This window comes from Oncorhynchus nerka, linkage group LG17, assembly GCF_034236695.1.
Source record: "Oncorhynchus nerka isolate Pitt River linkage group LG17, Oner_Uvic_2.0, whole genome shotgun sequence".
Lineage (NCBI taxonomy): Eukaryota > Metazoa > Chordata > Actinopteri > Salmoniformes > Salmonidae > Oncorhynchus > Oncorhynchus nerka.
This window is the reverse complement of record NC_088412.1, coordinates 44,646,372-44,660,291: the sequence shown is the minus strand read 5'-3', so window position 1 is coordinate 44,660,291 and position 13,920 is coordinate 44,646,372. Positions and strand designations below refer to the sequence as shown.

General features: G+C 44.0%; 2 protein-coding genes across 2 annotated transcripts in view; both read right to left on the bottom strand.

The window, feature by feature from the left end:
- LOC115145306 (influenza virus NS1A-binding protein homolog A-like) overlaps positions 1–13,920 on the bottom strand; it is a 120,740-nt gene that overhangs the window by 31,737 nt on the left and 75,083 nt on the right. The gene's annotated exons all lie outside the window — the stretch shown is intronic.
- Positions 1–13,920, bottom strand: part of LOC115145307 (protein Niban 1-like) — a 46,610-nt gene that overhangs the window by 19,075 nt on the left and 13,615 nt on the right. The window contains exons 2-8 of the mRNA XM_029686780.2: positions 8,181–8,311; positions 7,963–8,091; positions 7,660–7,780; positions 3,452–3,616; positions 2,811–2,926; positions 2,252–2,356; positions 1,999–2,161 (exon numbers count right to left, since the gene is read on the bottom strand). Of these exons, the coding sequence (XP_029542640.1) occupies positions 1,999–2,161; positions 2,252–2,356; positions 2,811–2,926; positions 3,452–3,616; positions 7,660–7,780; positions 7,963–8,091; positions 8,181–8,311 (930 nt within the window). The remainder of the gene's footprint in view (positions 1–1,998; positions 2,162–2,251; positions 2,357–2,810; positions 2,927–3,451; positions 3,617–7,659; positions 7,781–7,962; positions 8,092–8,180; positions 8,312–13,920) is intronic.

The window sequence follows — 13,920 nt, the reverse complement described above, 5'->3', positions numbered from 1 at the left end:
GATAAACCTGCTACAGGAGGACAGATACATTCATAGATTCATGCATCAGACCAGAAGCTAGGGCTTGGTCAATAGAACAAGATACAGTACTGTACATTGAATCATAGTTTAAGCTCTCTCTTGATTTAATCTATAGTGCTCCTGTTCCATTAATGAAATAAAAACAGCATCTAATGAATATAAAACACGTTATCTATCTTAAGTGCTGCTGACTAAAATGGATAATTGTAACTCGTTGAACGGAGGGTATTGGGCTTGTGTGTAAACTGCCTGGGCACGAATATTGTATAAAGTCTAGTGTACAGTCATCAAATCTGCTGGGTGGCATTTACTGTCCCCCACAGAGACATTCACTCTCCCAGGGAGTTAGCTAGGTATCAGTGTCAACAACACTGAACAGAACAAAAGAATAATGTACACCAACGCCCCAATACCACACCCTGACCTAAGCCCTGCTGGATCTCCAACAGGTCTACCCAGCCCCCTAAAATCATACACACACAATCTCACACGTACGCAAACGCAAGCACACATGCACGAACATGTGCGCACAGTCTTGTATAACTAACCTTTGCGGGGGACACAATTCAGTCCCATTCAAAATCCTATTTTCCCTAACCCCTAACCTTAATCCGAAAACCTAACGTTAACCCTAAACCTAACCCTAGCTCCTAATCCTAAAACTAACCCTAGCTCCTATCACTAAACCTAATGCTAACCCTAACACTAATTCTAACCTTGACCTTATACCCTCTAGAAATAGCATTTGACCTTGTGGGGACTAACAAAATGTCCCCAGTTAGTCCAATTTTTTGTTTGTTCACTATTCTTGTGGGGGCTTTTGGTCCCCACAAGTATAGTGTCATGACGTTGGCCTGGGGGGGGGGGGTAGGTTTATGACAGTCATAATTACCTCTTTCCCCCTTTTCAAACACGCCCTCCTCTCCCTTCCTATATAAGCCCTTAACGACAATATAACCTCCTGTTCAGAGGATGTGAGGACGGCGGTCTGATGTCAGAATGGTTCAGATAATAACTACAGAACGAAGTCAAAATCAGCGTGAGCTTTGGTTGCGAATGGTATGAACTTTGAACTCTTATTCACTACAGAAGTGATACCTCCTAGCCGTTGAGTTAGCACCAGCAGATGCAAACGAGGGTTAGGAAGGAACAGACAGAGTATCCCGTCTATCACCCAACGACGTTACTACAACGTATCCAATTGACAAACAGAGACATTCTTCAAAGGACTCTGTTGGGCAACACGGCCTTCCATCTACCACTAACCTACTGAAGCGCAGCTCAGAATAAATATTTATTGCATTTTCCTTTTCCAAATGGGCGGTCATTTAGAATACATAAGATACTGTATTTACGATAGCACAGCTTCTTCCCTTTGTTCCTCAGTCTTCCCGCTCTTTCACTCAAACTCAGACCCTTTTCTTTTGTGTAACAAGCTGTCATATCTGTTCCGCCCGCTAGGGACATTTTCCTTTATGACGTCATTTGTAATCAAGGTATGATGTCATTATGTGTAATTCTGTGTGATTAGTTAGGTATTTAGTAAATAAATAATTAAACACAATTTTGTATTGCTGATTCAACTTGTGAGCCTCTCTGGTTAATTACATTTACATGATTAGCTCAATCAGGTAATATTAACTACAGAGAAATTATTTTATAGAATAGCATGTCATATGACTTAATCCGGCATAGCCTAAGACACGACAATAGTTACACACACACACACACACACACGTACACACAAATACATGTAGTTAACCTGCCATGTTCACGCTCATATGGATCTATTCATGTAAAACAGTATCATGTGACAAATTAAGTAACGGATTGCATTTGTACAGCCTGTTTGTCTTGTAGTGACAGAGCTGCATAGCCCTAACTCTCTTGCTGATTTCTAAATTAACACCTAACCGTATACAAGTATACTATGGGGGCAGATTTTGGATTGATTCTCTCTCCAGGGTTAGTCGGTACCTCGTAGTTTTCCTTCCAGGTAGGTTCTGGAGTTGAGGATCTGGTCCATATCAGAGCGTATCAGCACCTCCTGCTGGTGAGCTGCCTTCCTACACTCCTCCTTCAGAGCAGACATACCCTCAAATAGACACTCCTGCACCAGGATATAGGCCGCTTCTACGGTCTGTGGTGCAGAATAGAGAGGGGTTAGGGTTTAAGGAAACAAACACACGCATCATTATCATCATACTTTAGTATTGGTAGCGTGACTCACAGCGAACCACACTCTCTTCCTCTCTGTCTTCCTGGCTTTTAGATGAGGCAGCATGTCCTTCTCCAAAGAGGGCAACAGCTCCTCCATAACCAGGTTGGCCAGTACCTGTACACACACACAAACACAAACATACAATGTATTTGTACAAATCTTACGAACCATGCATATCAAACATCCAAATCATATGACAACGTGCAGATTGATTTACCCCTGAAAAACATGCAGGTGAGTAATACTGCAAACACATGGTGAAACTACAGAGCAAAACTCTCTGGGAGCAACATCTCTACACTTGGCGTTGAAAACATTCAACGCAGTACTAAGCTATGATGAGAGAGGTGTGAGAACAGACACACACACACAAATAAGTGAATGCGGAGGTGTGCGAGTGCAGTAGGACAGTGGCGGCCTCCTTGCAGTAATAGGGGTTGTTTCCTGCACCTCTAACTTAACTTCCTGGTATCACAAATGCTCCGTGACCACACAATTGCCCAATTATACTGCCATCAACTAACAGGGGATGGGGGTTTTAAGCATAGAAGCAGAACCAGTAACCTACCCTGACGTCACTGCCAATCAGCATTTTCCAGGAGTCATAGCTGCCCTTCTCCTGTCTGTAGAGGTGGACTGCTTTGAGGAAGGCCTGCACCTCAACTGTCTTCTTCTTTAGGAAGTCTGAGAGAAGGAGAGAGAGAAAGGTAGAGAGAGAAAGTTAGAGAGCGAGAGAAAGGTAGAGAAAGGTAGAGAGCGAGAGAAAGGTAGAGAGAGAGAGAGAGAAAGGTAGAGAGAGAAAAGTAGAGAGAGAAAAAGGTAGAGAGAAGACAGGAGTGGGAAGAAATGTGTGATGCTTCTCTGTCTTAACAAGGAAGTCAGAACTGGGCTGTGTTCCAATTGCCTACTTGTCTCCACAAAGTGTGCAATAACAAAACATGTTGAAAACATGGGCTAGAGGGAGTTTCCACTATGTCCCATACACACAAGAGAGGGGGGGGGGGTAAGTGACTGCACACTTCAGAGTGAATGGTGGAGAATTGGAGCACAGCCCTGGCCTTAGTTCTGACTGGGCCTTGTGTTTGCTCTCCTCCCTCAGGAGACCCTACATGAAAATGTTATTAAAAGTTATGCCTATGCATCTTTGCTTCAGTGCTGGTGTGGCGAACCTGCTACCATGGTAACCGTTCGTTCTGGCTGGTTAGTTACCTTGGTTCTGGTGGCGGATGCAGTCGGAGAGGATGGAGAGGAATTCAGCTTGGCGAGCATCCTGTCGGAAGCAGAAGTAGTAATCCCTACGGTACGGAAGCCTGAGGTACACAGGGAACTGTCCAGGCATGCCGATTATAGGAGGGGCAAACTTTTCATTCTCATCTGCAATGGAAACACACACATCATCATGTTGGTCATACCACATTGGCTATTACTATTACACACATCATGCTGGGCCACACATACACCCACCCACCCAGACACACGCACCCACACACACACACACACACCAGCCTGCCTGGTTTTTCTAGAGGAGCACACTGGCTATTGCAAAGGACGAAACATTTGATGATCAAGTATCTATTTGAAGGTAGTATTCATCTCTCATGAGAAAACATATGATCAAGTGTGATAAAAACAACAGCCACGATCTGCATTTATGACCGTCTGTAATAGGAAAGGTAATGCTGCTTCTCCCAGAGTAGCAAGGACTAAAAAAAAAGAACACCCACTCACTGTGCTCTCTACACATCTAAAAGCAGTTGAGGTGGGAGTTGGGAACAACAAAGTATTCGACTGAAATTTGGCAACTTTCAAAATAAGTGTTCGGAATGGCAACAGAAACTAAATGAAAGAATCTGCCAACAGAGAGAGACAGCATGTATCAGTGCTCAGTGGATGGAATGGTATTATCAGTACGGATATAAAGACTGGTTTCCCTACGCTTCTGTGTCCCTGTAGGCAGGATTGAACAGGTTTTAGGCCAGAATGTTTGTTTCCAGGGTATTTGCATTGACATTTCACTAGACAAGTAGGAAACCAAGCAAACCCTACATAGAGACTGTCTGCGAGAAGGGATTATCATTGTGAGTGCGCAATGTTGTGTAGCAACAGATAGGGCGTGTAACTTAAGCCATACACATTCATACTCACACACACACCCACCTACTCATTCAAGGGTTTTCTTTATTTTGACTATTTTCTACATTGTAGAATAATAGTGAAGACATCAAAACTATGAAATAACACATATGGAATGTTGTAACCAAAAAAGTGTTAAACAAATCCAAATATATTTTACATTTGAGATTCTTCAAAGTAGCCACCCTTTGCCTTGATGACAGCTTTGCACACTCTTGGTATTCTCTCAACCAACTTCATGAGGTAGTCACCTGGAATGCATTTCAATTAACAGGTGTGCCTTGTTAATAGTTAATTTGTGGAATTTCTTTCCTTCTTAATGTGTTTGAGCCAATCAGTTGTGTGGTGACAAGGTAGGGTTGGTATACAGAAAATGTCCCTATTTGGTAAGATACCAAGTCCATATTATGGCAAGAGCAGCTCAAATAAGCAAAGAGAAATGACAGTCCATCATTACATTATGACATGACGGTCAGTCAATACGGAAAATGTCAAGAACTTTGAAAGTTTCTTCAAGTGAAGTCGCAAAAACCATCAAGCACTATGATGAAACTGGCTATCATGAGGACCGCCACAGGAAAGGAAGAACCAGAGTTACTTCTGCTGCAGAGGATGCAGCCTCAGAAATCGTCAATAAACTGCACCTCAGATTGCAGCCCAAATAAATGCTTCACAGAGTTCAAGTAACAGACACATCTCAACATCAACTGTTCAGAGGAGACTGTATGAATCAGGCCTTCATTGTTGAAATTGATGCAAAGAAACCACTACTAAAGGACACCAATAATAAGAAGAGACTTGCTTGGGCCAAGAAACAAGAGCAATGGACATTTGACAGGTGGAAATCGGTCCTTTTGTCTGATGAGTACAAATGTGAGATTTTTGGTTCCAATCGCTGTGTCTTTGTGAGATGCAGAGTAGGTGAACGGATGATCTCCGCATGTGTGGTTCCCACTGTGAAGCATGGAGGAGAAGGTGTTATGGTGTTGGGGTGCTTTGCTGGTGACACTGTCAGTGATTTATTTAGAATTCAAGGAACACTTGACGAGCATGGCTACCACAGCATGCTGCAGCGATACACCATCCCATCTAGTTTGTGCTTATTGGGACTATCATTTGTTTTTCAACAGGACAATAACTCAAAACACACCTCCAGGCTGTGTAAGGGCTATTTGACAAAGAAGGAGAGTGATGGAGTGCTGCATCAGATGACCTGCATCGGAGGATGGTGCAGACGGAGATGGCAGCATTGCGACTAGCTGGTCTGACTTAGGAAGCGTGCACACCACGCACCACTCCCGAGTATTTTACTCGTCCTTACTAGGATATTACTAAGTGATCCAAAGCTTTGAACAGTAGTGTATGTCAGAGCAGCATTGGACTAAGATACAGTGTCATAGTATAGAGTACAGTAAAGTGGCCAGTGATTCACTAATTTATGTCTTTAGGCAGTAGCCTCTGATGTGCTGGAGATGGCTGTTTAACAGTCAGTGGTGTAGTATAGAACACAGTACAGTATATACAGTTGAAGTCAGAAGTTAACATACACTTAGGTTGCAGTCATTAAAACTCGTTTTTCAACCACTCCACAAATGTCTTGAATTGAAGTGGGTCTAGGGTGGCAGGTAAGGTGGATGTGAAATTATCCTTGACTAGTCTCTCAAAGCACTTCATGATGACAGAGGTGTGTGCCTTTGCTTTCTTAGGTACAGGGACAATGGTGGCCTCTTGAAGCATGTGGGGACAACAGACTGGGATAGGGAGATATTGAATATATCTGTGAACACACCAGCCAGCTGGTCTGCGCATGCTCTGAGGACTCGGCTAGGGATACCATCTGAGCCGGCAGCCCTGCGAGGGTTAACACACGTAAATGTCGTACTCACGTCAGCCACGGAGAAGGAGAGCCCACAGTCCTTGATAGCGGGCACTGTATTATCCTCAAAGCGAGCGAAGAAGGTGTTCACTGAGACTCAACTTTGTCCTTATACCGACGTTTAGCCTGCTTGATAGCTTTGCGGAGGGAATAACTACACTGTTTGTATTCTTCTCCTAGTCTTCTTGCCCTGGTTAAATGCGGTGGTTCACACTTTCAGTGTTGGGTAGGTTTGAATTGTCATAGTGGATACAACATGTCCTATGCACTTCCTGATATACCGATATGATGAATGAGTTTATGTGTCAATATTCTTTTCTGAAGCTACTCTGAACATATCCCAGTCCGCGTGAACAAAACAATCTTGAAACTCGGATTCCGATTGGTCAGACCAGGGTTGAATAGTCCATACCACGGGTGCTTCCTGTATGAGTTTCTGCCTATAAGTGGGGGAGAAGCAAGATTGAATCGTGGTCCGATTTGCCGAATGTTGGATGTCGAATGCATGCCTTACATGCATTCTGGAAGGTAGTATAGCAATGGTCAAGGGTTTTAGCAGCACGAGTACAACAATCAATATGTTGATAGAATTTAGGTAGCCTTGTTCTCAAATTTGCTTTGTTAAAATCCCCATGTACAATAAATGCAGCCTCAGGATATGTGGTTTCTAGTTTGCATAATGTCCAGGGAAGTTCGTTGAGGGCCGTCGTGGTATCCGCTTGGGGGGGAGGGGGGATATAGACCGCTGTGGCTATTATTGACAAAAATTATCTTGTGAGATAGTAAGGTCGGCAGGTAGCCTAGTGGTTAGAGCATTGAACTAGTAACTGAAAGGTAAAAAATCTGCTGTTCTGCCCCTGAACAAGACATTTAACCTACTGTTCCTAGACCGTCATTGAAAATAAGAATTTGTTCTTAACTTGCTTGTCTAGTTAAATAAAAGGTCAAATATATTTTTTAAATGATTGTGAGATATTCTAGTTCCTGTGTGTTATCACAGTTACACCATAAGTTATTAATCATAAAACAAATACCTCCACACTTCTGCTTCCCGGAGAGATGTTTGTTCCTGTCGGCGCGATGTACTGAGAATCCAACTGGGTTTACAGAGTAAGACAGTATATCTCTAGAGAGCCATGTTTCTGTGAAGCACAGTATGTTACAATCCCTGGTGTCTCTATGAAAAGCAACTCTCGCCTTGAGCTCATCAGTTTTATTATGCAGAGATTGGACATTAGCGAGTAAAATACTCGGGAGTGGTGGGTGGTGATCATGCTTCCTAAGTCAGACCAGAAGACCGCCTCAAGTACCTTGTCTCCGCTGGTGTTATTTTGGGTCAGCATCTGGAATAAGTTCAATTGCTCTGGGTAGAGCAAACAAAGGACATCCTATTACATGATATACTCACTGTTGGTTTCAGAAACAGGGAAGCATTTGTCCACCATGGCCATGTATTTCTCCTCTGTGGTGAGCACTGTGCCCCCTGTTGGCAGCAGCTTGTGGCGCGGGGGCACACCCTTCACAAAGGTCTGGAAGAAAGGAGTCACTGCACGAGGTCTATTTCCATTTTTCTGTTATTTATTTAGCTCAAATACTGTATACATTTTTCTTATGCTGCTTATTCATTCACCTATTCAGACAAAATGTCTCCCCAATGACTATGTCCTCCTTATGGCTGTTAAAAAGAGTGTCATAAGAGTGTCCTGCTCACCTCAAAGCTGTTGTGGCACTCCAGACAGTAGTTGCCACGCACCACCACGTACCTCTCTTCCCACTTCCTGGTTGCTTCAAAATGAAGGACTTGTTCCTCATACAGCACCTCCCCCGCCTCCGGAGGACCCTGGATCAACACAGAGATTATGTCATGATACAATGTCCTCAGCAGTAATCAATGGAGAGATCCATTGAACACACACACACACACCTTACCCTCTGTTTGAGGAGCTGTTTTATTTTCTCTTTTGGCTGCTCCAGCTCATCCTGGATTTGGGAGAAGAAGACCACAGAGTACTGTGTCCTGTAGTGGGGACCGAACTCTTTCAACTCTGCCTCTGCACAACCTACAAACAACATCACCCAAACATACAGTGAATAGCATTATACACTAAATATACAAAACATTAAGTACACCTGCTCTTTCTATGACATAGACTGACCAAGCGTATCCATGTGAAAGCTATGGTCCCTTATTGATGTCACTTGTTAAATACACTTCAATCAGTTTAGATGAAGGGGAGGAGACAGGTTAATGGAAGATTTTTAAGCCTTGGGAAAATTGAGACATGGATTGTGTATGTGAGCCATTCAGAGGGTATTTGGGGGGGACAAATGTAAGAGCCTTTGAACAGCGTAAGGTAGTAGGTGCTAGGTGGACCGGTTTGTGTCAAGAACTGCAACGCTACTGGGGTTTTCATGCTCAACAGTTTCCCACGTGAATCAAAAATGGTCCACCACCCAAAGGACATCCAGCCAACTTGACACAATTGTGGGAAGCATTGGAGTCAACATGGGCCAGCATCCCTGTGGAACGCTTTCGACACCCTGTAGAGTCCATGCCCAGACGAATTGAGGCTGTTCTGAGGGCAAAAGGGGAGTGTAACTCAATATTAGGAAGGTGTTCCTAATGTCTTGAACACTCAGTGTACAGTATGTAGTAGCAGATGTAATAGTAATACAATATAGTGACTAGTAGAAGAATTGGTAATGGCAATGATAATTCATAGTGATTGTGTTAAGAATAGCACTGTAATTGAGCGGAAAAAGGGGAAGTTCTAAAGTTCCTTTTTTTTTTATAAGTCGGCAAATGAGATTTTATTGTTTAAAAAACGTATGAAAGAAATGGGTGTTTTTTCACTATCTAATCATGACATGGGGTTATTCAATGGCAGACACCTATTTGCTTCAAATCTAATCACTTGATGGTTTCCTTTTAGAGAGACAAATAATCATGGGTTTTTATGCACAACGCTACAGTATATACCCGCCTCACCTTTACAGAAACAAGCAGTACTGCTAGGTTTATCAACATCAACGTTAGTGCATTCATCTTAAGATAGCTAGGTGAGACAACCACATATCAGTCAAATATACAGGATAAGAACATTGCATTCCAGCTAAAAAAAATAATGGATATATAGCAATTAGCAAAGAAATCTAAAATCTATTAACTAAAACATCTGAGAACAGTAACATTTTACATACACAAGTAAAATAAATCATTTCTGGTATACAAATTCACCCTGGCTACGGAAGTGGATATCCTACCATTCCTCTTGGGGCGAGAGCCATGACCCAACCTGTAATGCTATTGCTTCCATTTCATTCAAGATTCTTGTTTGTGTGTGCGTGCGTTGCGTATGGATAAGCTTACTACCTAGATTTGATAAACTTACAACCTGATATACCTGGATGACCCGGACCTACCTCGGCCAACCCGTTTGAGGTGTGCGAGACGGTTTTTCTCGGGTGTGTGTGTGTGGTGTGTCTCTCTACGTGTGTGTGGGGCACCCTTGTCCAGGTGTGTATAATGTTGGTGTTGGGGCAGCCTGCACTGTAAAAAAAAGTAACTGGTTTCACAGCCTTTTCTAGTTTACTCAACTTTTCAGAGGTTTTCCATTGCCTCACAAAGAAGGGCACCTATTGGCAGTGTCACGCCCTGAGCCGTTTTATTTCTCTATTTGGTTAGGTCAGGGTGTGATGTGGGGTGGGCATACTATGTTTTGTATTTCTGTGTGTTTGGCCGAGTGTGGAGGCAGCCGTCTATCGTTGTCTCTGATTGGGAATCATACGTAGGCAGCCTGTTTTGCCACCTTAGTTGTGGGTAGTTGTCTTTGTTAGTGACCTGTATAGCCCTAGTAAGCTTCACATTCATTTTTGTTGTTTCTTGTTTTGTTGGCGACATTTATTATAAAGTAAAATTTACGCTCACCACGCTGCACCTTGGTCCGGTCATTTCCCTGACGAAGTTGATGACAGAACTACCCACCACAAATGGACCAAGCGGCGTGGCCAGGAGGAGCAGCTATATTCCAGCTCCCCGCATCGGCCGGGCTAGAGTGGGCATCCAGCCAGGACGGATGGTGCCGGCTCAGCGCATCTGGCCTCCAGTGCGTCTCTACGGCCCAGGATATCCTGTGTCTCCGGTGCGCCTGCACAGCCCAGTGTGTCGTGCTAGCGCCCCGCATTTTCCGGGCGAAAGTAACCATCCAGCCAGTACGGGTTGTGCCAGCTTCCGGATGACAGTTCCCAGTCCGGAACCTCCAGCGACGGGCCACAGTCCGGAACCTCCAGCGACGGGCCACAGTCCGGAACCTCCAGCGACGGGCCACAGTCCGGAACCTCCAGCGACGGGCCACAGTCCGGAACGTCCAGCGACGGGCCACAGTCCGGAACGTCCAGCGACGGGCCACAGTCCGGAACGTCCAGCGACGGGCCACAGTCCGGAACGTCCAGCGACGGGCCACAGTCCGGAACCTCTAGCGACGGGCCACAGTCCGGAACCTCTAGCGACGGGCCACAGTCCGGAACCTCTAGCGACGGGCCACAGTCCGGAACTTCTAGCGACGGGCCACAGTCCGGAACCTCTAGCGACGGACCACAGTCCGGAACGTCCAGTGACGGTCCCCAGTCCAGGGCCTGCAACGAGGGTCCCCAGTCCGGGGCCTGCAGAGAGTGTCCCCAGTCCGGGGCCAACCATCTCTGCAGCGCTCCACCAATCAGGCCTTTATGGTAGAGTGGCCAGACAGAAGCCACTCCCCAGTAAAAGGCACATGACAGCCCGCTTGGAGTTGCCAAAAGGCACCTAAAGACTCTCAGACCCTGAGAAACAAGATTCTCTGGTCTGATGAAACCAACATTGAACTCTATGGCCTGAATGCCAAGTGTCACGTCTAGAAGAAACCTTGCACCATCCCTACGGTGAAGCATGGTGGTGGCAGTATCATGCTGTGGGGATGTTTTTCAGCGGCAGGGACTGAGAGAGTAGTCAGGATTGAGGGTAAGATGAATGGAGCAAAGTACAGAGAGATCCTTGATGAAAACCTGCTCCAGATCGCTCAGGACCTGGGGTGAAGGTTCATCTTCCAATAGGACAATGACCCTAAGCACACAGCCAAGACAACAAAGGAGTGGCTTTGGGACAAGTCTCTGACTGTCCTTGAGTGGCCCAGCCAGAGCCCGGACTTCAACCCAATTGAACATCTCTGGAGAGACCTGAAAATAGTTGTGCAGCAACGCTCCCCATCCAACCTAACAGAGCTTGAGAGGATCTGCAGAGAAAAATGGGAGAAACTCCCCAAATACTGGTGTGCCAAGCTTGTAGCGTCATACCCAAGAAGACTCGAGGCTGTAGTCGCTGCCAAATGTGCTTCAACAAAGTACTGAGTAAAGGGTCTTAAAACTTATGGAATTTGATATTTCAAATATTTCAGTTATACATTTGTAAGAATTGTTTATCAATTTTAGAATAAGGCTGTAACAAAACAAATTGTTGTGGAAAAAGTCAAGGGGTCTGAATACTTTCCGCAATGTAAAAACTTTCAAGCCTTGTTCATTCAATGTTGAATATAGGAAATACAAAATATCAAATATTTAATGTTTTCATATTTTTATCATATTTGTACTGTGTACTTGAGCTTGTCCCCTCAAAAGTGACGACATCTCAGCAATTTATAAATATTTTATCAGAAAGGTGAGAATTTAAGATTCCTTGGAGTATGCAGCATTACTAGCTATTGTTTATGGCCCTCTCATGATAAATAATCACTTTTGGGGATGACGTAGATTACATTTTTGATTATGTTTAGTTACATTTAAGTGGGTTAAAAATAGTGAGGTTGACTGTGATAGGAGAAAACTGGATGGATCAACAACATCATAGTTACTCCACAATATTAACCTAATTGACAGAGTTAAAGGAAGGAAGCTTGTACAGAATAAAATATTCCATAACATGCATCCTGTTTGCAACAAGGCACTAAAGTAATACTGCAAAAAATGTGGCAAAGCAATTAACGTCTTGTCCTGAATACAAAGTGTTATGTTTGGGACAAATCCAACAACACATTACGGAGAATCACTCCACATAATTTCAAGCATAGTGGTGGCTGCATCATGTTATGGCTATGCTTGAATCGTTAATGACTGGGGAGTTTTTCCAGGATGAAAAATAAATGGAAAAGACCTATACACAGGCAAAAATGGGAAATGAAATCACCTTTCAACAGGATAATAACCTAAAAAACAAGGCCAAATCAACACTGGAGTTTCTTACCAAGAAGACAGTGAATGTTCCTGAGTGGCAGAGTTACAGTTTTGACTTAAATCTGCTTGAAAATCTTTGGCAAGACTTGAAAAGTGCTACAGTGCCTTGCGAATGTTTTCACCCCCTTAGCAATTTTCCTCATTTGTTGCCTTATAACCTGGAATTTAAATGGAATTTTGGAATTATCGTTTGATTTACACAACATGCCTACCATGTTGAAGCAACATATTTTTTATTGTGAAACAAACAACAAAATATGACAAAAAACTGAAAACTTGAGCGTGCAAAACTATTCACTCCCCCAAAGTCAATACTTTGCAGAGCCACCTTTTGCAGCAATTACAGCTGCAAGTCTCTTGGGGTATGTCTCTGTGAGCTTGGCACATCTAGCCACTGGGATTTTTGCCCATTCTTCAAAGCAAAACTGCTCCAGCTCCTTCAAGTTGGATGGGTTCCGCTGGTGTACAGCAATCTTTAAGTCATACCACAGATTCTCAATTGGATTGAGGTCTGGGCTTTGACAAGGCCATTCCAAGACATTTAAATGTTCCCCTTAACCCACTCTAGTGTTGCTTTAGCAGTATGCTTAGGGTCATTGTCCTGCTGAAAGTGAACCTCTGTCCCAGCCTCAAATCTCTGGAAGACTGAAACAGGTTTCCCTCAAGAATTTACCTGAATTTAGCGCCATTCCTTCATTCCTTCAATTCTGACCAGTTTCCCAGTCCCTGCTGATGAAAAACATCCCCACAGCATGATGCTACCACCACCATGCTTCACTGTGTGGATGGTGTTCTCGGGGTAATGCGAGGTGTTGGGTTTGCGCCAGACATAGCGTTTTCCTTGGTGGCCAAAAAGCTCAATTTTAGTCTCATCTGACCAGAGTACCTTCTTCCATATCTTTGGGGACTCTCGCACTTGCCTTTTGGCGAACACCAAACATGTTTGCTTATTTTTTTCTTTAAGCAATGGCTTTTTTTCTGGCCACTCTTCTGTAAAGCCCAGCGCTGTGGAGTGTACGGCTTAAAGTGGTCCTTTGGACAGATACTCCAATCTCTGCTGTGGAGCTTTGCAGCTCTTTCAGGGCTATCTTTGGTCTCTTTGTTGCCTCTCTGATTAATGCCCTACTTGCCTGGTCCATGAGTTTTGGTGGGTGGCCCTCTCTTGGCAGGTTTGTTGTGGTGCCATATAATTTCCATTTTTTAATAATGGATTTAATGGTGCTCCGTAGGATGTTCAAATTTTTTGATATTTTTTTACAACCCAACCCTGATCTGTACTTCTCCACAACTTTGTCCCTGACCTGTTTGGAGAGCTCCTTGGTCTTCATGGTGCCGCTTGCTTGGTGGTGTTGCAGACTCTGGGGCCTTTCAGAACAGTTGTATATATACTGAAATCATGAGACAGATC